Genomic DNA, 22781 nt, shown 5'->3' on the forward strand with positions numbered 1-22781 from the left:
TGACTTCTCACTGCACAGAGACATAAAATATTTAATTTTGTATGGCATTAAACATACCACTCACACACAACTCGGGACTAATTACAGCGTTATTGCTAATCTCCACACTTTACAAATCATCACAGAACCAACTAATCCTCTTTCTAGCCTATGTCTTCATCAGCTGTTCCCTCGCAACGGTTTCTAACAGTGGAGTTTCTTTCAGCTTCACGCGCTCAGTTACTATCTTCACAGCTTCCCGTGCAAAACTCAACTCTCAACTGACAACTACCTAGCACCATCTCTTCTCAGCCCCTCTTGCAGATCCCAACTGAACTGTTTGCCCCAGTTATTTTCTTCATACCCTCTTTGCATGGACCGAACATAAAACACTGTTTCTACAGTAACTATTGTTGTAAAGGCGTGTTTACCAATCCGTTGCTTAGAGAAGTGTTGCATGACCCCGTTGTCCTATTGTTGTGTGCGTTACCTAGCAATGGCCGCTGTTTACAGAGTCACCACTTAGTAACGGGTCTATACACCACAATTATATAGGTATTATATTGCTCCAAAAGTCAGTAAATATGTGCGGAAGTACAGTCAGAACGTACAGTATTACTTTTCATGATCACCGTCAGGAGAACTACGAAACCAGCGCATGAGGATCATTCACAATGATTTATGCAAATCATATCAATCTTTAAAAAATGGGCAAGGATTATCGTACTTGTTTGCAACAGGAATTTATTATTTACTGCACAGAAGTTCCATGACCCAAGATACGCTAACATGACAGCAGCATGTCATGACCTCTGATGCACAGAATAACTTTAATTAATAGATATGTTTGTTGTCTGTTTTTGTGCTCATATTTTCTCTCATAAACATCTGAAGCACGAGAGAGAGAGAGAGAGAGAGAGAGAGAAGTTGTGTGGAGGGAGGGTGGTTATGAGAGATTTTACATTTAAGGGAGCTGGGTTATATAAGAATTTTTTGGCTTCGAACTTTCCTTCTCGTACAGGTACATTGATGATAGGGTAAACTTTATATAAAGTTAATATATATATATATAAGAAGTGAAGAAAGTAAAGGTTATGATGTGGACTTTGTTATGACTAGAGGAAAGAAGTTGGAGGATGTCAGAGTCAGAGTTACTTTACGACTGGCGGTTTACCGCCAATCAGTTCGTCTTGGCGACAAGCCCCTTGAGACTCACGACCAGTAATTTTATTTTCGAACTGAACACTTGCAGTTATAGTCCTTATGTAACATCCTAACATCCTTTCTGCCGAGAGGATGGGTCTGTCGTTTGCAATTGCTGCTGGTGTTCGCCAGCGCAGTCATTCTGGGGTCCGAGTCCCGCGGGACTCATTACCATATTTTATTGTCTCACATTCGAGACTACCCTAACCTGGAGAGCCAGGACCCCGTATTTATATGTCCCAGGAACAGGGAGGCCCAGTTATACCCCCCAGGCACTGGGTTCCCTTTTGGTCGCTTCCTACGACTCGCAGGGCTACGGTGGAGGTATTCGACCCCTCCTCCACACGTACAACTCACTGAACTTAGTTCTCAGTTAATCTTGGATCTTCGGGTAAGCCCCAACAGAAAACACCTTTTCATAATAATTCCTTTATTGTTACAGAGGTGTGTTTACCTCGCCGTTGCATAGAAACGATAGTTTTTTGTATTGTTACACGGTTCATTTCCGCAGGAAACTGTTTACCGATTCGTTGCTTAGCAATGAATGTCTACTCTGGCTCCGCTATTCCGCCTTTCAGGCGTCATGTGTTCTGACCAATCATACCTTATTTTTTCCCCATTTCTTGCTGTGGACCTGCATAGTTACTTATTTCTTTCCACTCCACTTCTCTTCCTTCATTCTCTTCATTCACGAAAGACAACAGTTAACCTATCTCCTTTAACTCTCCCTTTTATTTTGATCCGCTTTTAATTTTTTGTATTCTTTATTTTATCTGGCATCCTCCCTCCCAGAATTCTTCTTAACCTTAAGAATTTTTATAAGGGCGACGGGGCTTTCATGGACCAGAAATTCTCTCGCACCGCAAGATGATAAGATACAGGGGAATGACGTCACTATAATTACTAGCAGACATGTGCAATGGCGTGACCCACGACCACGCGTCCGTCCTCTTTGATTTGAACTGTCATCACTTTCATACAAGTGGGAGAGTTAATTGTTCATTGAATCAGAGTGCATTTGTCAAATTATCATATATGAGTAGTCAACAGCTGTCTCATTATGCTGCGAATCATGAAATCACCCCTTAATTATGCTTCTTACAAATGAGACACCTACATAAAAGCTTTCTTTACAGACGTAATTATGTTTGTAGGATTTGAGGTTTTCACAGCGGTGACTATGAAGTGTGCATTCTTCTGGGATATGGCGCCGTGTAGATCCTGTAGTTCACACAAGATCTACACGGCGCCATATCCCAGAAGACGGCATTCTTCGTAGTTATGTTTATTATTAAAATAACAGAACAAAACCCTAAAGCACCTGCACCTTAGCAGTTATACCACCGAGGGTGTTAGAAAATTCGTGGTATCATTGCGAATATCATAGGTTAAGTGTCTGTCATTCCGTATGTTTCATTTGCAGAAGCATTCGACGAATTAACTTACGTGAATCTACCTTAAAATTATCTGTATAGCTACTGGCTACGGGGTGGATTGCCGAGGGGTCAGAGTTCGAGTCCCGGTAGGAGTAAGAATTTTCACTTCTTCATGTCGTCCAGACCGGTTCTGGGGCCCATCAAGCTTGCTATCTAATGGGTGCCGCGGGTTAAGGCTGCCGGAGCGTGAAGCTGACCACTCACCTCGAACTATTACCGCGGACAAGAATACGTGGATCTATACATCCACTCCCCCATACGTCTTCAGGACGTAGTGCTTAATTAGTTAAGCACAGGGACACAAATTTGCATCAACATTTATTGTAGATCTCGCAATAGGCCTATTATATTTAATCTGATTCCATTTATTAGTTTCTGGGACGAAATATGCCGTAATTTGGATATGAATTGGATTTCATGTAAGCAAGACGTAATAATTACAACAACCAGTGACGCATTTATTCTGAATAACCGTATCAAGTTGTGGTCTGCTGCGTCATTCTTGATAGGATTTTGTGATACTTTCCGTGGTCGCATTTCAGAGTCAAATGACGTATCGTCATCCTCTGATACGTAACACAACTAACTGAAAATTCCTGTTAGTGTGGGGTGTTGGTTTTCTGCAAGGTCACTACGGTCACTGCGTAAGTATTCGCAATTCTCACTCTCCACAACACTCTCCATGAAAACGTTCAGACACCACCACCAGACTGCGCTAGTGTCGCTCACCTTGGAGTCTTCGGAGGTGCGGTAAGGACGAGCGACCTCCGCCAATATCAGTGAAAGACCAAAGCAGGAGCAGGTTCCCAGGGCGTGAACAGTCTGCAAGAAGACGTGACGCTGGACGGGCTGTTGGAACCGTAACCGGGGGTGTTTCTGACAGTTCAGCGTGAATCTTCCTTTAGTGAACTTTCTCCGTTAAACAACCTTTAGTATGGGCAATTGCTTTTCATCTTTTCGGGCAGTGTTTAAGCCGAATGAAGGTACAAGCCTGACCCCTTTAGGCCCCACAAGGGGTTCAACAAGAAGACCAGAAAGCCTTCCTAAACCGCCCACTACAGTTGACGGCCCTACCAAACGTAAGTTCGTGGACATTTGAGCTCATCTGCTTTTGTTTACTGTATTTATATTTATTCCTTGTTTATGTAATGACGATTATTTTTTCTCCAAGTATAATTAGAACGATCAAGTCAAGGAGGATGAGGTGGGCAGGGCATGTAGCACGAATGGGGGAGAAAAGGAGTGCATGTAGGATAATGGTGGGAAAGCCAGAAGGAAAGAGACCACTGGGAAGACCAAGGCGTAGGTGGGTGGACAATATTAAAATTGATCTTAGAGAGAGAGAGAGAGAGAGGATGGGATGGATTGGATTGATCTGGCTCAGGATAGGGACCAGTGGAGGGCTCTTGTGAACACGGTAATGAACCTTCGGGTTCCATAAAATGCTGGGAAATTCTTGAGTAGCTGCAGAATTGGCGTCTCCTCAAGAAGGGCCCAGCTCCATAAGTAAGTAAGCACATACCGTTGAATGGTAGGATGGTTTGCGAATTGTGTACTGGAAAAATAATGGGGATGGAAGTGGTCGTGGTCTGATTTCGGCTATTATTAAGGCATTTGCCTGCAGAGACTATGAAAATCTAAAACTCAGTCAGGATAGCTGATATCATGGCAGAGTTTTGAACTCGGGTTATTCCTGATAAGAAGCAGTAGGGCCAATCAATTGGCCACAGGGTTCGTAAGATTTATTTTTTATAAACGTGTTTCTACAGTGTTGCGTATTTGAATTCGTAATTCTCGAAATTTAGTACGGCATTCCCCAATTTTAAAACAGCCCATTCAATGTGAATAGGCCCCTGTGTTGTTGGGGTTTGCAGGTATAGCCCCACCCTTCCGTACCTGCAAAGTAATGTCACTTGTGAGGACACTGAAAGTAGAGGCAGCAGAAGACAGTGATACTAAGAGGCTCCTGCTGGTTTAACGACCAAGATTTACAGTATACCGAAAGAGAGGTATGTGTATGTGGTTGATAAGGCCGCGCCATAGCTCGGGTCTGGTCAAGTGGGATTTGTGGTAGACGAAGTGGCGCTGGGGCAGGTTTTCTGCGAGCACTTCGGTTTCTCTTGCCAATCTTCATTCCACCAATTACTCCACAATCACCCTCACCTCTCATCTGGGGCTGGTACAGTAGGCTAGAACGTCACTTATGCTAAATGCCAAACAAACTTGCAATGTGTTGTTGCATTTACCTAGGCATCCAAGAATTATTATAACATCCAAGTATAAAAACAGTGATGGTGCGACAAAAAAAAGACGATGTTCAAAACCGGGATCACGATCTTTCTAGATGAATTTATTTCCAACGGTTTACAATATTTCGTAATTTCAGATTCGTGGCAGTTACTTAATTAGGACTTTCACATATAGCTTGCATGTTATCGGTTGTCTTATCAGATTCGATTGAAGGGCGAATTATATTTTCACCTCGAGAAATTCCTCGCCTCTATGGAATTTATTATTTATTACCGTGTTCGCAAGAGCCCACCACTTATCGTGAGCCAGTTTAATCCAGTCCACGCCTTGCTTAACATTCCTTTACATATTATCCTGTCTCTAAGCTTAGGTCTCCAAAGTGGCCTCTTCTTTTCAGGTGATTACATTGAATATATATATACATAATATAAAATTCAAACAAAATGACCATTTTGTTTCTCGAAATTCAATTAATTTTTCAATTGTTGTGGCGCGATTTTAGAAAACCTGTTTAAGACATAAATTCTCCACATCTCAGTCAGTATAGCGATTGGGCTACAAACTGGATGACCGAGGAATTGTCTTTAGTAGTGATGACAGCACCACACGTTGCCAGAGGGAGCAACACAAAAGCAAGGGGCATATTGTAGATTGCAGTTGTAGCAAAACAACGGGCTAACAAACAGAGAAACAAGCTGCAGAAACGAACCTTTTTTAATATCAAATAGCTCCGAACAAATGGACGACGCCCCTAATGAGGTAGAATAGGATTTTACGAAAAAATATTTATAGAAATTTTAATGGATTTTAATTAATTATTTACGGTATTTTTAAGTAGACTGCAACGCGCGGTTTTAGCGCACACCAGAGCAGTGTAACAGGTTTAATGCATTAAGACACCAGAAGATGGCCATCTATGGCCGAAACATGTTGTGTTGAGTGTTAAATGGTGAATAAACAAGTGTTGCATAATTGACGGACTGTGGATACATAGTCGTTTTATTAAACACTTGTGACAGGATGCTGAAATACAGAATTACCGTTTAACCTTTAATATTCAGTTGCAAGAGAAATATATACACATAAAAATGGCATTGGGAAGCCGATACTCTTTTAGACAAGAAATTCTCTAACCATTCCTGCTCTTGAAGTTTTGGTCAGTAAGTTTCACTATGTATTCACCACGATTGTGTTACCTGTAATGGAAATTACTACATGTAAGCTATTGTCAAGTTATTATTATTATTTATTATTATTAGAGGGGGTGGGTTTCCCCATGCACTTAGACCAGTTATTGGTCCATTGTGCGTCCCCCTTTAATTTCTACCGTCGCCGTACCCTACCGGTACTGGTGCGTGCTATCAGCCCCGTTCAGTCAACGAGGTCGGCCGTCGGTACCTGATATTTCCCCCATCTACCAGAGGCATTGGAACTACTTGGGCGGGAAATTGTTGCCTAATTTTGCTCAGAGGTCTCCTAGAGACATGAGGATCTTTTACGTGCCGTAAATCTATGACACGGGACCCACGGCTTAAAGCCCCTCCCGGAGGACTTGTTCCCTGAATTTTTCCGCCCTTAAAAATTCCACGACCTCCGCCGGATTTGAACCCGCGTACCTTGAGTCATGAGGTGGGAACGTTACCCTTAGACTACGGAGGCCGCTTTATTGTCAAGTTAGTCGCCTGCTTTCCGCCGTGGCAACAGGTCAGATAAAGGGGGATTTATAGCGAACGAAGTGGCACTGGGGTAGGTTTCCTCCTACCAATTCCGTTTCCCCTGCCGATTCTCATCCCGCCCAACTGCTGCACATTCTTTACCGTCGTCATCATTGACGTTGTGTAGTCTCGATACTGACAGCGTCGTTAAATAAACAACTTAAAGCTATTGAGACATATATTAGTGACTATCGGCGGGATTTGGATTACTGAGTGGATTTATCGAACACTTATATACACAACTCGTAACTACAAGTAAATATAACAGCCTCACTGGTTCACACGCTCTAAAGATCACTGTAACTGTAAGACACATTAAGTCCTCTATGACTTCATTAGTCCTTTCCTGATAAGAGATCCTAACAATGTCCTCTGCTAACGTCCTTACCGTCTGACGAATACCTAACAACTAAGTTCACATCAAAGATAAGGTCACATTGCAACTGACGGTGTCAGTCAGTCAGTAAGTCTTCGTGTCAAGCACAATTTGGGGCTTATGACCAGATATTTATTACTGTTTGACAGTTACGGTCTTGTTTTTATGGGGCGCCCTCTCTGATGAGGGGACGGGTATGTCTTTTGTATATGCTGCTGGGCCTTGCCAGCGCAGTCTTTCTCGGGTCCGGGTCCCTTGGGACTCGCGACCATATTTTACTGTCTCAGATTTGAGACTTTCCCTTTCGTCTCCTCCTACGACTCGCAGGGTTACGGTGGAGGTATTCGACCCCGCCTCCACGCAGGTTACAACTAAGCACTAAACTTTGTCCCGCTTATAAACCCTTGGCACGGACCGCGTATAAAACACCACTCCACATTCTTGCAGTTCAGTTGTTGTTTGTTAAAGATTCCGTCGCCTAGTAGCGGGCGCTGATTACCGAGTCATTACTTAGGAACGGGTCTACATGCTACACTATTGTCAAATTTTGCCGAAAGAATGTTTTAAGTTACAAATACTCGTAATATCTAGAGTTCGATCCTGTGTGTATTGTAAGTTAACAGAAATGGAATGCACTCTAAGTAGGGGCTAGTAGACAACATTGGGTCCCCCTCCGCTAACCTGAAACGTGTGGAATGAAAGGATTTTTTTCCAGAAATTAATTAGAAGAGAATGCTTTTATGGTAAAAGATGTAAGATTTTTATATGCCACCTAAATCTNCGCTCGCTCGAACACAGGGATCGTGGGTTCGAATACCATTCGAGGTATGAATGTCTGTGTGCGTTTATTCTGTGTTTGTGTTGTGCCGTGCGTAGGTAGCGATCTTGCGACGGTCTGATCCCCCGTCCAAGGAGTCCTACCGATCGTGTATAGGATTAAGAAACTGAAAAAGCGACCAAGATCCAAGAAAGGACTGTAGAGCCACAGATTGACTTTATGCTATTTAACGACACCGTATCAGTTACATGCTGATTATTAATGATTAACACGTTTTATTTGGGAAAAAATCACTTGTTAGAATAAATTTTTTGAAGACATTACAGTTTCTGATTCTTTTCCTTAAAGGTCGGATAAATAAATGACCTTCGTGTCAGCTGAGTCGTGACCTCTGTGTCCGAAAGGAGTGGCTCAGGTCCTTGGTGCCAGAGGGATTAGTGGAGATTATGTCATGTGATTGCATTGGCGTGTTGTGATTAGCTCACACGTAACGGAATAATCTCACGTCTAGATGAGCAGGAACCTCTGCAATGCGATGCTGTTTTGTCTGATAGAATTTAGTAATGTTTTGGAAGAAAAATTGACGCAGTACATTTCCCCGTAACCTCTGTAAATTTGTGCCAGACTACACAGAATTATGTCGAGGGCACTCGGTAGCGTAGTTGGTTGAGGTACCATGTTACAAGCCGGAAAGTCGCGGGGTCGAATCCCGATAAGGTCATTGGATTTTTTAATTTACATAATCTTTCCAGCCCTGGGGTCGACTCAGCCTCTGACAGAAATGAGTGCCAGGAATGTCCATGGCGTGTAAAGGGCGGCCGGTGCGTAAGGCTGACAACCTCACCGCCATCTGTGAGCCGATTATCTAGAAAATGTGGGAGCCTCGACGTCTCACAACCCTATGGGCCTTCACGGCCTGTTACAAGGAAAGTTTTACCTTCTATATTTTACGCAGAGTTACATCAAAGAACATAATACAGTAAACCCTCGATAATCCGGAGTAGCTGGGGGTAGATCGTCGGGATTAAGTGATGTTCCGGAGTAGTGAAGAAAAAGTTAGCCGTAAAAGACAAAGAAAAAAACATAGACCACAAATAAATGGAAAATTTATAAGTAGTGCTGGTGAAAATAAATAAAAAATATCACATTAGAGCCTTTATTTGAAAACTGTAAAAAGAATATACATTTATTCATTGATATAATACTCAGAAGTCTTGCTTGTTTTTGATCATAATAATGCAGGTTTGAAGAAACTGTCGAGGTTTGTCTGAACAGACAAGTGACTCATCTGCCTTCCCAAATGCCATGTGTCTTTTAAAGTATGTACTCAACTGTGGACAGCATTTTTTATTTTTCATATTTAGATCCGGATTAACTGTAACTAGATTAGCGAGGCGTACTATACTTTTCACAAACATCTCTTCGAGAATTTAAAATCTCACATTTTCGAGTCTTTACTGACGGCAGGAATACTGTACGCGTTTGAAAACACCTCCAGAATTACAAGTTAAATTTGATTAGGAATATGATGGAACTAGAAAGGAATAGCATGATTTTGTTAAGGAGTCAAGCGAAGGCATTGTTGACCAAGCCGCCATTTTGGTGTGTACTGCTCTGAAGCACGCGTGTTTACTCCTGCCCGCTGACACTTCAGGATACAAATAGACCTCGGCAAGCACGTGTCAGGCCGGCTGCTTCCGTCAACACATTAGAACAATCTCTTTTGCACAGTCCATAGGAAATGCGGCAGACCCAAAACGCATCAGTCTTTTCCATCCAAGACGCTTTGGTACGTATTTAGCTCTATATACCCCTGTATTGCAAGAATTTCTCGTGAGCTCTTCACCCCCCCCCCATTCACTGAAGTGCGAAAAGCGAAAAATGTATTTTAGCATCGGAAACTTGAAAATTTTCAGTTCTCACAGCCTTTAAGATTTCTCAAATATAATCGTTTTTCATGCTACTACATCTGTCTAACATAGCTTGGAGGATAATATTAAAATGGATCTTAGATAGGATGAGGTTGGTATGGAATGGATTGATCTGGCTTAGGATAGGGACCAGTATGAACACGGTATTGAACCTTCGGTTTCCATAAAATTTTGTGAAATTCTTGAGCAGTTGAGCGACTGGCTTCTTCTCAAGAAAAACTCAGCCTCTTGGAGTCAGTATCTCTCTCTGAGATGGCTTAGTTCATTAAAACCTTGAATTCATATGAAGGATATTTACAAATTCATTTGTTGCATACAGAAAACACATATCTCTTTAATTCGAGATTATCATAGCAATGTATATGAATAATACTATCTGCATGGAAGATGGAGGCAGTACATTCCTCAGAAACGTCAGTGAACTTCTATCGGACTGCATGGCGTCACATCCCAGGGACATTATATTTTAATTATGAAGGGGGGTACCGGTTAAAATTGTTTAGGGAAATAAGTGCTGTTTTCTTTTACAGAGTTATACAAACAAACAGATACGTAGATCTACAATCTGTAGGCAAAATTCAGCGCTTTTAATGCTAAAGTAGATACTTAGTATTGTACTTTAAAGGCTCGACCAGTTTATGCTATAGTGCAGTGTTATCCTTGACCAGTAGGTAGTTATTTAGGTCATCAGGGAATTCCGTGTTGCTAGGGATCACAGATATCCTTAATTGACTGGCCTCTATCTTGAGCCTGAACGCAATCCTGATTTTCATAAACGTATAAATAAAATACTTTTTAATATTGTAATATTAATAATTATTAATACGCCCTATAATCGAATGGGGAACGCGGTAGCGTAGTTGGTTGAGGCACTATGCTAGAAGTCGGAAGGTCACGGGTTCGAGTCCCGATGAGGTGGATTTTTTTCAATTGACCTAAACTTTCCAGCCGCACTATGGCCCTGGGGTCGACTCAGCCTCTTAACATAAATGAGTACCAGGAATCTTCCTGGGGGTAAAGGGCGGCCGGCGCGTAAGGCTGACAACCTCACTGCCATCTGTGAGCCGAGTGTCTAGAAAATGTTGGAACCTCGACGTCTCATAACCCTATCGACCTCCACGGTCTGTTACAGGGATAGCTTTACCTTTACCTATAATCGAATTTTAATTTGCTAGAGAAATGTACCCTCCGATCACGGGGGGATGTTGAGTATAATGCCGTCCCCAGTTTCAGAGCAACGGGACCTATCCAGCGATTAGCACTTATGTCTCTTATTCTGGAGGTCCTAGGTTCATATCTCGACCCAAGGACCTCCTGGTTGAGGTCTCGCCAAGTAAATGCCAGATTAGTGCCTCAGATTAGGTCATGGCCGCTGTGTTCCAAATCCTGTCCACTTAAGATAATCGCGGTTGTAGCACCGTATAATTTTGTAGGTGATTAGCAATTCTTCGTATGATCCTGATGCCTCCACGTTCAGGTGATCCTGAAGATGGAGGCTGCAAGTTCCTCCGAAAGGTTGACAGCGCATAACAAACTACACAGAACCCTAATCTTGACTGTTTTCTGTTTGTTGTACCGTGCTGTCAGGATCACCGTCCAATTGTAGGCTGATTCTTTAAAAATGAATCAAAAGGAAGGAGTATGAAGAAGGAATCGGAAGGAAGGAATCATGAAGAATGAATCAGAAGGAAGGAGTCATGAAGAATGAATCAAGAGGAAGGAATCATGAAGAATGAATCAGAAGGAAGGAGTATGAAGAATGAATCAAAAGGAAGGAGTCATGAAGAATGAATCAGAAGGAAGGAGTCATGAAGAATAAATCAAAAGGAAGGAGTCATGAAGAAAGAATCGGAAGAAAGGAGTCGTGAAGAATAAATCAAAAGGAAGGAGCATGAAGAAGGAATCGGAAGGAAGGAGTCGTGAAGAATGAATCAAAAGGAAGGAGTCATGAAGAATGATCAAAAGGAAGGAGCATGAAGAAGGAATCGGAAGGAAGGAGTGGTGAAGAATGAATCAGAAGGAAGGAGTCGTGAAGAATAAATCAAAAGGAAGGAGTATGAAGAAGGAATCGGAAGAAAGGAGTCGTGAAGAATGAATCAGATGGAAGGAGTCATGAAGAATGAATCAAAAGGAAGGAGTCATGAAGAATGAATCAGAAGGAAGGAGTCATGAAGAATGAATCAAAAGGAAGGAGTCATGAAGAATGAATCAGAATAAAGAACTAGTGGCCCAGTCGAGATACAGTGCTAGCATTTACTTGAAGGGACTGAGAAAATTCATGAGAAACTCAGCCAATATTTGCCCATGTTCCTGCCAGGATTCGAATCAATCACCTCGGCAATACGAGTCTAGAGCCTGACCTCAAATCCTAGGCAGGAGCTCAAGTCATTACACCAGACTTCTGCTTGTCAAATGGGTCCCATGGCCCATGCAGAAACTTAACTTGCGAAGTGACTTAAAGTCATGTTCTTGTAACATTACGTCCCTTGCCCTCATTTACAGCTGCACTGTAAATGAGGTCCATATGCAGAGAACTTGGCTGGAGCAGCTGTTCCGGTAATTAGCAATGCCCCGTGAATTAGGTCACTCGCTCTTTTAGTCCTAACTAATCCACACCTTTTTCCAGTTGCACTTGCAATGTCAGTCTGTGCAGCTAATTGTTTTGTAAGAAAGCCATAAGATCAGACCAACAACCTGAAACCTGTTTCAGAACCTGAAATATGTGCCCGCTTTAGGAAGGTTTTCGTTAGACGGATAGGATTTAAATGTAGGATGCCCATAATTCAGAAACCGGAAACCGGAAGGAATAGCATTCTATGTAAGTGCACCCAGTGGTCAGGGCAGATCGTCCAGGGAGGCTGGCGCGATATCCAAGCAAGCGTTTGGATTACTTCTATAACCTTCGTGGGACAGGCGGTAACGTGGTTGGTTGAGGCACTATGCTACAGGCCGGAAGGTCGCTGATTCGAGTCCCAATGAGGTGGATTTTTTCAATCCTCTCAGCCTCTAACTGAAATGAGTACCAGGAATCTTCCTTAGGGTAAAGGGCGGCCGGTGCGTATGGCTGACAACCTTGCCGCCATCTGTGAGCCGATTGTCTAGAAAAAATGTGGGAACCTCGACGTCTCACAACCCTATGGGCCTTCAGGGCCTGTTACAGGGATATTTTTACCTTTCATATAACCTTTATATTGTACCGCACAATGCTCTTAGCAGTCTTGTATTTAAAGCACTGATTTTATATAATTAGTAATCTTAACAGATTGAGACAGGACTTCATTAAGCTCAGGTGCCATTTTTTTAGGCCAGGTTTTGCCTGTGAATGTAGCAATGCATTGACACTAAGTTATTGCCCGCCATATCCTTAATTTTAGTGACCAAACCTGAATTTCTATCTGTAAGACAGGCAGCGCTGTCAGTGCAAACTCCAACGCAATTTTTCCATTCGAAACCTCTCTCTTCAATGAAACCATTTAAAACTTTGAAGATTTCACTGCTGGTAGTGTGCGTAGGTAATTCAGAAACACTTAAAATGTCTCCCTTCATGCCACTCTCATCATGGTCAATATATCGTACATTACTTACTTACTTACATACTCACGGAGCTGAGCATTTCTTGAGGAGCCGCCAATTCTGCATCTACTCAAGAACTTCCCAGCATTTTATGGAACCCGAAGGTTCATCACCGTGTTCACAATAGCCGTACCTATCCTGAGCCAGATCCATCCAATCCATACCATCGCATCCTATCTCTCTAAGATCCATTCTAATATTGTCCACCCACCTACGCCTTGGTCTTCCCTGTGGTCTCTTTCCTTCTGGCTTTCCCACCAATATCCTATACGCATTCCTCATCTCCCCCAATCGTGATAAATGACCTGCCCACCTCATCCTCCTTGACTTGATCATTCTAATTGTACTTGGAGAAGAGTACAAGTTATGAAGCTCCTCATTATGCAGTTTTCTCCAACCTCCTGTGACTTCATCTCTCTTTGGTATATCGTGCATACGTAAGTAAAATGCTGCTGTTCTGAATATCTGTAGATTCGTCCAGTTGTAATGCAAACAATTTCGATTTTTTAATTTTTTCAATGACTTGCGTTTCTGTATCTTCTGCCATGTCAGATATCCGCCTACCAAGTGTATCATTCGACAATGAGATGTCTTTCATTTTACTTGCCGCAGACTGGCCTAATACTTCATTACAAGCACCAATCAAAGAAGGCTTAATGAGTTCTTCCCAATGGAATATGGTTTTTTACATTTAGCTATCTGTTGTGATATTAAATAGGATGCCGTCAGAAGTGAAGTGTCAGTGGTTGAAGCTTGGTAAATAATTTTCTTTTCTACTTTAAGTGCATCTCTTTTACGCATAAAGAATTCAATGGGTTTGTTGACTAGATCGGAATGTCTTGTGTTGAGATGTCGGGTTAGTCGCGATGGCTTCATAGCTTCATTTCCCAGAACAGTAGCACAAATGTCACATTGAGGTCGTGGCAATTGGTCAGTGTTAGGGCATTGTATGAAACCAAATTTTAAGTAGCTGTCCATGTCTCAAATCTGAGACAGTAAAATATAGTCGCGAGTCCCAAGGGACTCGGACCCGAGAAAGACTGCGCTGGTAAGAGCCAGCAGTATATACCAAAGACAGACCCGTCCTCTCGTCAGAGAGGGCGCTCCACAAAAACAAGACCTTAACTGTCAATCAGTAATAAATATCTGGTCATAAGTCCCAGATTGGGCTCGACACCAAGACTNACTGACTGACTGACTGACTGACTGAATGACTGACTGACTGACCGACCGACCGTCAGTCGCAATGTGACTCTGACTCTGACTGCAGTATCGTGTGATCTAGAACTCCATACTAAGAAATTCAGTAATGCAAGAAGTTAGGGATCGAAATGCAGAAGCTATTTTTTTAGCTTACTTTTCTTATTTTGAAAACAAAAAATAAAAATAGACCTATGCGATCTCGATGCTGTCTGTGTAACCCCCCGCCCATAAACTTTTGAATGGCTGAACAAATCTTTATGAAATTTGGTATGTATACCATGGAACCTGATCCCATTTCAACAGCTTCATAAATCTCTCCCATCAGTCTATGTGTCTACACAGGATGCGTGTCTAATTGGCACCTTCGGTCACGGTAGCCCAGAGGTCTAAGGCATGTACTGTCTTCGCTCGCTTGGAAACCGGGATCGTGGGTTCGAATCCCACTCAGAGCATGGATGTTTAATTTGTGTATGTGCGTTTTTCTGTGTTTATGTACAGGTAGAGGCCGTGCAAAGAGCTCCTAGGCCCACTGGGGCTGTAGTGCCAAGGGGAAAAAAAAATTGTCACCTTGCCAAGTAGACTTTGCGTACGTAAGCTGAACTTATCGTTGTACTTAATTAATTAAACATCACGCCATAAAGACATTCGGAATGGAGGTATAGCTCCGTCATTCTTGACCTCTGCATAGAAGCAGGTCTGCTTCACGCCCCGGCAAATTATCCCATGGATGCCCATTGGATACGAAGGTGAGTCGGTCTCGACGCCGCGGAATCGAATCCCGGCCGTCCAGCCTGTAGCCACTCGATGTCTCGACTGCTGCACTGTGTGTAGGTCCACAGAAATTTGTAATGGAAGCCAATGAAATGTTTACGAGGGCTAAAAGCGCCACTGAAAACAAGAAGCGAAGGGCTGGGTCGCGTACGAGAGGACACATGGATATAACCGGAAACGAGATTAGGTCCGTCGGTGTGTATTCAGCTGGCCACTTCCTCCTTGTACCTAGCAATAACGCTTCCAACATGCATTCTGTGGGGGTGTTTAAGTGACGGAAAGAGCGATTTAAAACCACATCTTCACTATGAGCATTGGTTTTCACAAAGAAGGCTTTAGTGATGGAATGTGACATTATAAACAATACACAGAGTGGGGAGGGGGGGTGCAACGTAATTTTACTTCTTGTTTTGTACAGCAGCGAAACTTAGTCTCTTGCATTAAGGAAAGGAAGTTGTTTTAGTTGTTTTTGAAGACGCTGCTATTCACTTGCAATCGCTAGAGTTAGTCTCTATCTCCGAATAGAATCCAGTCTCCGAAACGTCGTGTGTGTTTTAAATAAAACGGCGAAGGATAATGTCCAGAAACATAATAAAGAAGGTAAAGCTGTCCCTGTAACATGAAGTGGAGGTCCATAGGGTTGTGATACGTCGAGGCTCCCACATCTTCTAGACAGTCGGCTCACAGATGGCGGTGAGTTTGTCAGCCTTACGCGCCGGTCACCCTTTACCCCCCAGGAAGATTCCTGATACTCATTTCTGTTAGAGGCTGAGTCGACACCAGGGACATACTGCGGCTGGAAGGATTAGGTATAGCGAAAAAATCCAGTGACTCATCGGGGAATCGAACCCGCTACCTTCCGGCTTGTAGCATAGTGCCTCAACAAAATACACTACCACGTGCCCAAAAGCACAATAATTGTGTTAATATGCCATCATCGCAGACTTTTAGATATTAATACGTGTTATATTTATAAAATGAAGGAGGAGGTATAGGAGGTAAGAGATATTCGTGCAACATTTTGATAATAGAACTTGAAGAAGGAGATCACGTGGAAGATCTAGGCATAGATGGAAGCATAGTATTGAAGTGGTTAAAGAAATAGGATGGGAGTGTGTGAACTAGATTCATCTGGCTGAGGATAGGAACCAATGGCGGGCTGTTGTGAACACAGTAATGAACCTTCTGGTTTCATAAAGGCGGTGGTTTCTTAACTTGGTGAGCTACTAGTAGCTTCTCAAGGACTCTGCTCAATGATGCTAGTAGAAAAATGCCACTGCCTAATACAAGAAGGCTTGTTCAAGGAGGCAAACGTTTCATGCGGTGTACAGGAATACCCTAATAAAAATAACTCGAATATCAAACATTTTATGACGGCCCCTTCAATAGGAATATCACATTCTGTCTGCTGAAGGCTATTCGAGGCGGAATAGGCTAACCATTATATCTGTTGGGAAGCAAGTTACATCCAAAATGTAGGTCAATTTGATTTATGCTTAGGTTTTACTAGTTTCGTCTGTTGGCAGTTGTACATACACATTCCAGTCTGTAACTTTCTTTGCAGGAGATGTTAATTGTTATTCATCCATGATTCGATCCTTCACTACACGTTTAATGGCTCTACCCGATAAACACAGCAGTGTTCGTTATAACAATGGGGACCGCATGAGGGCACAGTCATTAAGGCACCTTGTTTTTCGTGTCTCTCTCCATACACTTCATGTCCGTTTTGAATTCCATGACAACGTTGCTGTTATTTTAATCTCTGGCGTCCATATTGTTTATCGCTGGTCACAGTTATACTTGTAAGCAAGATGGCCGAGCGATATAAAATGGCGTTGGTTCTAGCTAGACTAAGAATACTTCATATATTTTAACTAGAAAAGTTAGAATCAAGTGAGAGGTCCAAGAATTTTACAAATCCAGGGCAGAGAGAAAGAGAGAGACAGGACTTCTTATTGCTCTGTGTTTAAGATATAAATTTCACAGTTGGCAAAAACAACACAGTCTCTTTGTGGTATCGTTGTTGATCTTCGGTGGGCTTAAAAGACTAGTCAAATGTGATTTATTCTCGATTATCCACTCATTAATCAAGTGAAACCGAAATTTAAGAGTAAAATTTTGCGTTTAGAATTGAATCAACTGTGATTATCGTAAGCTGTCCACTCGTTAATTAAGTGAAGCCGAAACCTTGAGTGATCTACTTAAGGCACGGAGTCTAAATTAGTTACTTGATTTGCGTGGGGGCATTCTTGTGCCCGTAAACTGTTGAACAGTCACCAGACACCAACAGACTAGGATGACGGCACGAAGTTATGCCTTCAAGAATGCCCCCACGCGAATTAACCAGTGCAACAAGATGCTGAAATATACTATGACGGATTAGGTGTCTGACTTAGGCGGGATTTGGATTGGTGAATAGATTTACTGACCACTCACACATACACACACACACACGACTTGGAATACAAGCAGTTATAGTCTGTCGCCGATTTACGCACTTTACGAATCACTACACGCTAAGTTTTCTCCAGCCTGTAGTGTCTTCACTAGTCGTTTCCTGGTGGCGAGTCTTAACAATGGAGATTCTTCAGCTTCCGTAGTCACGCCTTTGGCCCGTAGATAACACTCCACAAGTGAACTGTCAACTTAATTATAACGCCATCTCTTATAGAACTTCAGAGTCAGAGTCAAAATTACTTTACTACCGACGGTTTACCGCCATTCAGTTCGTCTCGACGACAGGCCCCTTGAGAATCACGACAAGTGTTTTTTTTGACTGAACACTTGCTTTTATAGTCCTTATGTAACATCCTCTCTGACGAGAGGATGGATCGTTTACAATTGCTGCTGGTTCTCGCCAGCGCAGTTATTCTCGAGTTCTAGTCCCGCGGGACTCACGACCATATTTTACTGCATCAAATTCGAGACTCCCCAAACCTGGAGGGCTACGTTATATCCCTTAGAAACAGGGTGGCCCAGTTATACCCCCAGGCACTGGGTTCCCTCTTTCGTCGCCTCATACGACTCGCAGGGCTAGGGTTACTTCTCAGCACGGACCACATAGAAAACACCGTTCTTCTATTGTTGCGTGCGTACTCGTTGCCGCAGGAATGCGTTTACCGAGCTGTTGCACCGTTTATTAAGAATCCGCTGTCCCAGGACGGCCATCATTTCATGGCCATTACCCAGCAACGGTTCTATACTGTACAGTATTTTGAATTAGTGTTTAAGAAAATATTGGATACCCCTCACATATTTCTGGCACATCAAGCCAACTCGAGACATCGATAATTGCAGTCGATATCATTATAGTCTTCAATATCGGGTCATGATACTTAATATGCAGTGGAGACACAATTTATTATGGCAATATGCATGTAAATGAGGCATTCAGACACGACTGGACGACATGAGCCTGGGACGATAGTCAAATCTGTTGCTTCTCTCACTGCACATAATCGTTTCAATCACAGAGAGGCAAGTAATAATAACAGAACAGTGATAATGCTGGCCAGATCAAGGAGGGGAAGTCCCTACAGGAAACTAACGCGAACTGATCCTTTTTAGAGCTACAGACTTTGAAGGATTTTATTTATAGTTCCGTGGAGAAACATCTGCTTGAAAGCTGCACTCAATCTTCACCCAATGCGCCTGCTAACTTTAACGCATGTGGCTAACCTTTTTTACTCAAGACATACCTATGTCTGTGTTTCTCTTTGCTGGTCAGAGATGGCTACCATGGTTACCATTTTACAGAGATACTAGCTGTCCTGAAAAAAAGACATGAAATTTTCACTTTACACAGTGAATCTCTCTAAAACTGAAACTGTGTTAAATGGAAACGAACCTTAAATGGAAAATTTAATTTTCCACAAGAATACACAGGTATTCACTTATGGAATTCATCTGAGACAAATTTCTTGCCACTAATAGGAAAGTAAGTAAAGTAAAGGTATCCCTGTAACAGGCCGTGGAGGCACATAGGGTTGTGAGAAGTTGAGGTTCGCACATTTTCTATACAATCTGCTCAAAGATGGTGGTGAGGTTGTCAGCCTTACGCGCCGGCCGCGCTTAACCCCCAGGAATATTCCTGGTACTCATTCCTGTTTGAGGCTGAGTCGACCTCAGGGCCATAGTGTGGTTGGAAAGATTAGGTAAATTGAAAATTCCAGTGACCTCATCGGGATTCGATCCCGCGACCTTCCGACTTGTAGCATAGTGCCTCAACCAACTACGCTAACGCGTGCCCCCTTCTTGCCACTAATAAGAAAGAAAATCCGCGAATCGACCCAACATGGGCCCCATATTAAGATTACAGTTTTCTGAGACATTATTCCGTATGATTTCCCTGATGGGAGGGGGGGGGCATACTGCCTCCATCTTCAAATTTAAGGGTTGTATCTGTCTACCAGACTACACGGTATCACGTTCCAAACAACCGTGCACCACGGTGATATGTGATACACTTCTGGGGATTCCTGGGAAGTGTAAGAAATAAGAGAAAGGATCTGAAGAAGGGGGAATAGAAAGGGAAAGTGAGAGGTGGGAGAGAGAAAACGTAACACAAAGAAAGGAAAATTAGTTCTATCAGCTAAGTGGGTGTTTCTGTTTATCTGTCCGTTTGCAAATTCAGTTACGAACGCCAGTATTGCATACAGTAATTGTTTGGTGAGAAAGTTGAAGGGAAAGAACCATTAGAAAGAACTAGAGGTAGATGGTGGATAATATTAAAATGGAGCGTTGAGAAATATGATGGGATGTTATGAGCTGCTTAATCTATCTAAGGATAGGGACCAATGGCTAGCTCTTGTGAACACGGTAATGAACATTCGGTTTCAATAAAATTCTGCGAAATTATTGAGTAGATGAGAGACAGTGCGGCTTCTCAAGAAGCGCTCGGGCCCGTTGAGTTACTTAGATAACTCAGTGACACCTTGTATCAGAATCGTGTTACTGGGTGCCTCCAAATTTCGGTACCAATTAACTGTCAATGATCAACATTCCCAAGAACAGGGAGAGCTCGGTGTGTGTAACTACGGACTGGACTACCGAGGTTCAGTTCCCGGTAGAGGCAAGACATTTTTCTCTATTCCACAGCGTCCACACCGGCTGTGGTGTTCACCCAACCTATTATACAACTGTACAATATTGTACAATGGGTACGGGGGGCTCTCTCCCCGGGTGTAAAGCAGCCGGTGCGTGAAGCTAAACACATCCATCTAATGGTAAGGTCAATAGTTGTCGGGTTACACCTCCACTCCACCGTACACCTTCATGGCGTGTTAAGCACAACGACAACTTTACAAAAGCCGGGATAGCTCAGTCGGTATAGCGACTGGCTAAGGGTTGGACGACCGAGAGGTCGGAGTTCGAGTCACGGTTAAGGTCAAGAATTTTCACGCCTGCAGGTTCTCCAGACCGGCTCTGGGGTCCACCTAACCTCCTATACAATGGGTACCGAAGGCTCTTTCTTAGGGATAAAGCGGCAGGGGCGTGAAGCTGACCACTCACCTCCAGCTAGTGCCGAGGTTAAGAAAATATGGATCTGTACATCCACTCCCCCACACGCCTTCATGGCAGAGTGCTTAATTAGTTAAGAACAGGTACAACTTTACCTTTTTTATGATCTACAATCCCATTTTCTGACTTGTATGCGTTAATTGTGTTTGTTGGCATTGGTTGATGGCGCAACGGGTAGCTTGCCCTTTCGCATGAACTTCACGCCACATTCCTGCGGCACCCACAGGCGTGACAGTGAGGCCCATTGCCCCCTTTCCTGGCGCAGTCGGAAGCACACGCATTAGTGGTCATTATAAACCCGTTTTGTGTGTAATTCTTGCAGTGTAGCGACCTTCCTGTCTGCACTCCAACCGCTTCCATGATTTCATGATCAGTGGAACAGCGACGGAATGTACGCTTGGAACTGGAATTAAGAAGTTCTGGGAAGAAAGAATCGCGGTTGAGGCACTACGCCACAAGCCGGTAGGTCGCGGGTTCAATTCCCGCTGCTGTCACTGGATTTTCCAATTGACCTAACCCTTCCAGCTGCACTATGGCCCTGGGGTCGACTCAGCCGCTAACAGAAATGAGTACCAGGAATCTTCTTGGGGGTAAAGGGCGGCCGGCACGTAAGACTGACAACCTCACCGTCATCTGTGAGCCGATTGTCTAGAAAATGTGGTAACTTGACGTCCCACGGGAACCGTGAGCTGTTTCCCAGGGGGTAAAGCGGCATGGGCGTGAAGGTAACCACTTACATGTGTCTAGTGAGCGAGGTTAAGAACGGTGGAGCTGTACCTCCACTCCCGAGTCTTCACAACTTGGTGCTTAATTAATTATGTCCAGAGATAAATTTTATCTTTTATTAAGGTTTATACCCGTGGATACATAGGCGGAAAGTTCAAACAGATTCACCGTTTAACCTGCCCTTAGTTTATTTCATATAATTAACATCCTATTAAGTTCTCACTCATGGAGCTGAGCCCTTCTGGAGAAGCCGCCAATTGTGCAGCCACTCAAGAACTTCCTAGCATTTTATGGGACCCGAAGGTTCATTACCGTGTTCACAAGAGCCCTCCAGGGTTTCCTATCCTGAGTCAGACCAATCCAATCCATATCAACCCATTATATTTCTCCAAGATCCATTTTAATATTGTCCACCCACCTACACCTTGGTCTTCCCAGTGGTAACTTTACACCTGGCTTTCCCACCAATATCCTATATGCATTCCTCTTCTCCATCCTCTAAGTTACATTTTAATAATGTATCCATATTATTTATTAACTTATATGAGATTTTACAACCGCTGTATTATATGAAATTGTAAATTTCCGTAATTTCTTCAACCCCGCAATTTTATGAACGGCGTCAAAATGCTGATCTCATTTCTGTAAGCACATCAATGTCCTGCTCATGTCTGATGACTGTTTTCCTTAGGAAATGCATTATCATCTACCCACAAAACTTCCCCTTTCCATACAACCCCCTGTACACCCACTGAATCCAGCCTGTTTTTTTGTTAATACCCTACACACAAACTTCAGCACGTTTGATCTATTTGTGGCCACTGCCCCTTTTGGAGTTAAGGATTTATTGAATCTTAATGCTATTTACCCTGTACAGTCAGTGTCAGAGTTACTTTACCACTGGCGGTTTACCGCCAATCAGTTCGTCTTGGCGCTTAGCTCTTTGGGACTCACGACCAGAATTTCTCTTTTCAACTCAACATTTGCGGTTATACTTACGTATATAACTTATATATATATATATACTTAACCTATATAACATCATCTCTGACGAAAGGATGGGTCTGTCGTTTATAATTTCATATGAAACATCGTTTCCAACAGTTCCATGCATATTCTTTGCCGCGGTACTTGTTTATTTAGCCGTTACCTAGAAACAGACCATGTAATCATGTCATATCGAAGCGAAATATATTCTGAACAGACGTAGAGAAAAATTAAATGCAGGATTTACGCCCAATACTTATTTTTTTTTGCGAAGGTTCATTAATCCGAAATAGCGCCAAAATTGTTACTTTGCATTTCGTTTACTTCAGC

At 42.9% G+C, this 22781-nt stretch overlaps 1 protein-coding gene across 3 annotated transcripts in view; it reads left to right on the top strand.

Moving 5' to 3' along the window:
• Window positions 1-22781, top strand: part of LOC111864686 (annulin) — a 100807-nt gene that overhangs the window by 4178 nt on the left and 73848 nt on the right. Inside the window, exon 1 of one of the 3 annotated variants that reach the window (XM_023852118.2) lies at window positions 3365-3697. The exons of the other annotated variants lie outside the window; for them this stretch is intronic. Within the exon in view, the coding sequence (XP_023707886.1) occupies window positions 3553-3697 (145 nt within the window). The 5' untranslated portion in view covers window positions 3365-3552. Of the gene's footprint in view, window positions 1-3364; window positions 3698-22781 lie in introns of those variants that run through there. 3 annotated transcript variants of the gene reach the window in all.

This window comes from Cryptotermes secundus, unplaced genomic scaffold (assembly GCF_002891405.2).
Source record: "Cryptotermes secundus unplaced genomic scaffold, Csec_1.0 scaffold441, whole genome shotgun sequence".
Lineage (NCBI taxonomy): Eukaryota > Metazoa > Arthropoda > Insecta > Blattodea > Kalotermitidae > Cryptotermes > Cryptotermes secundus.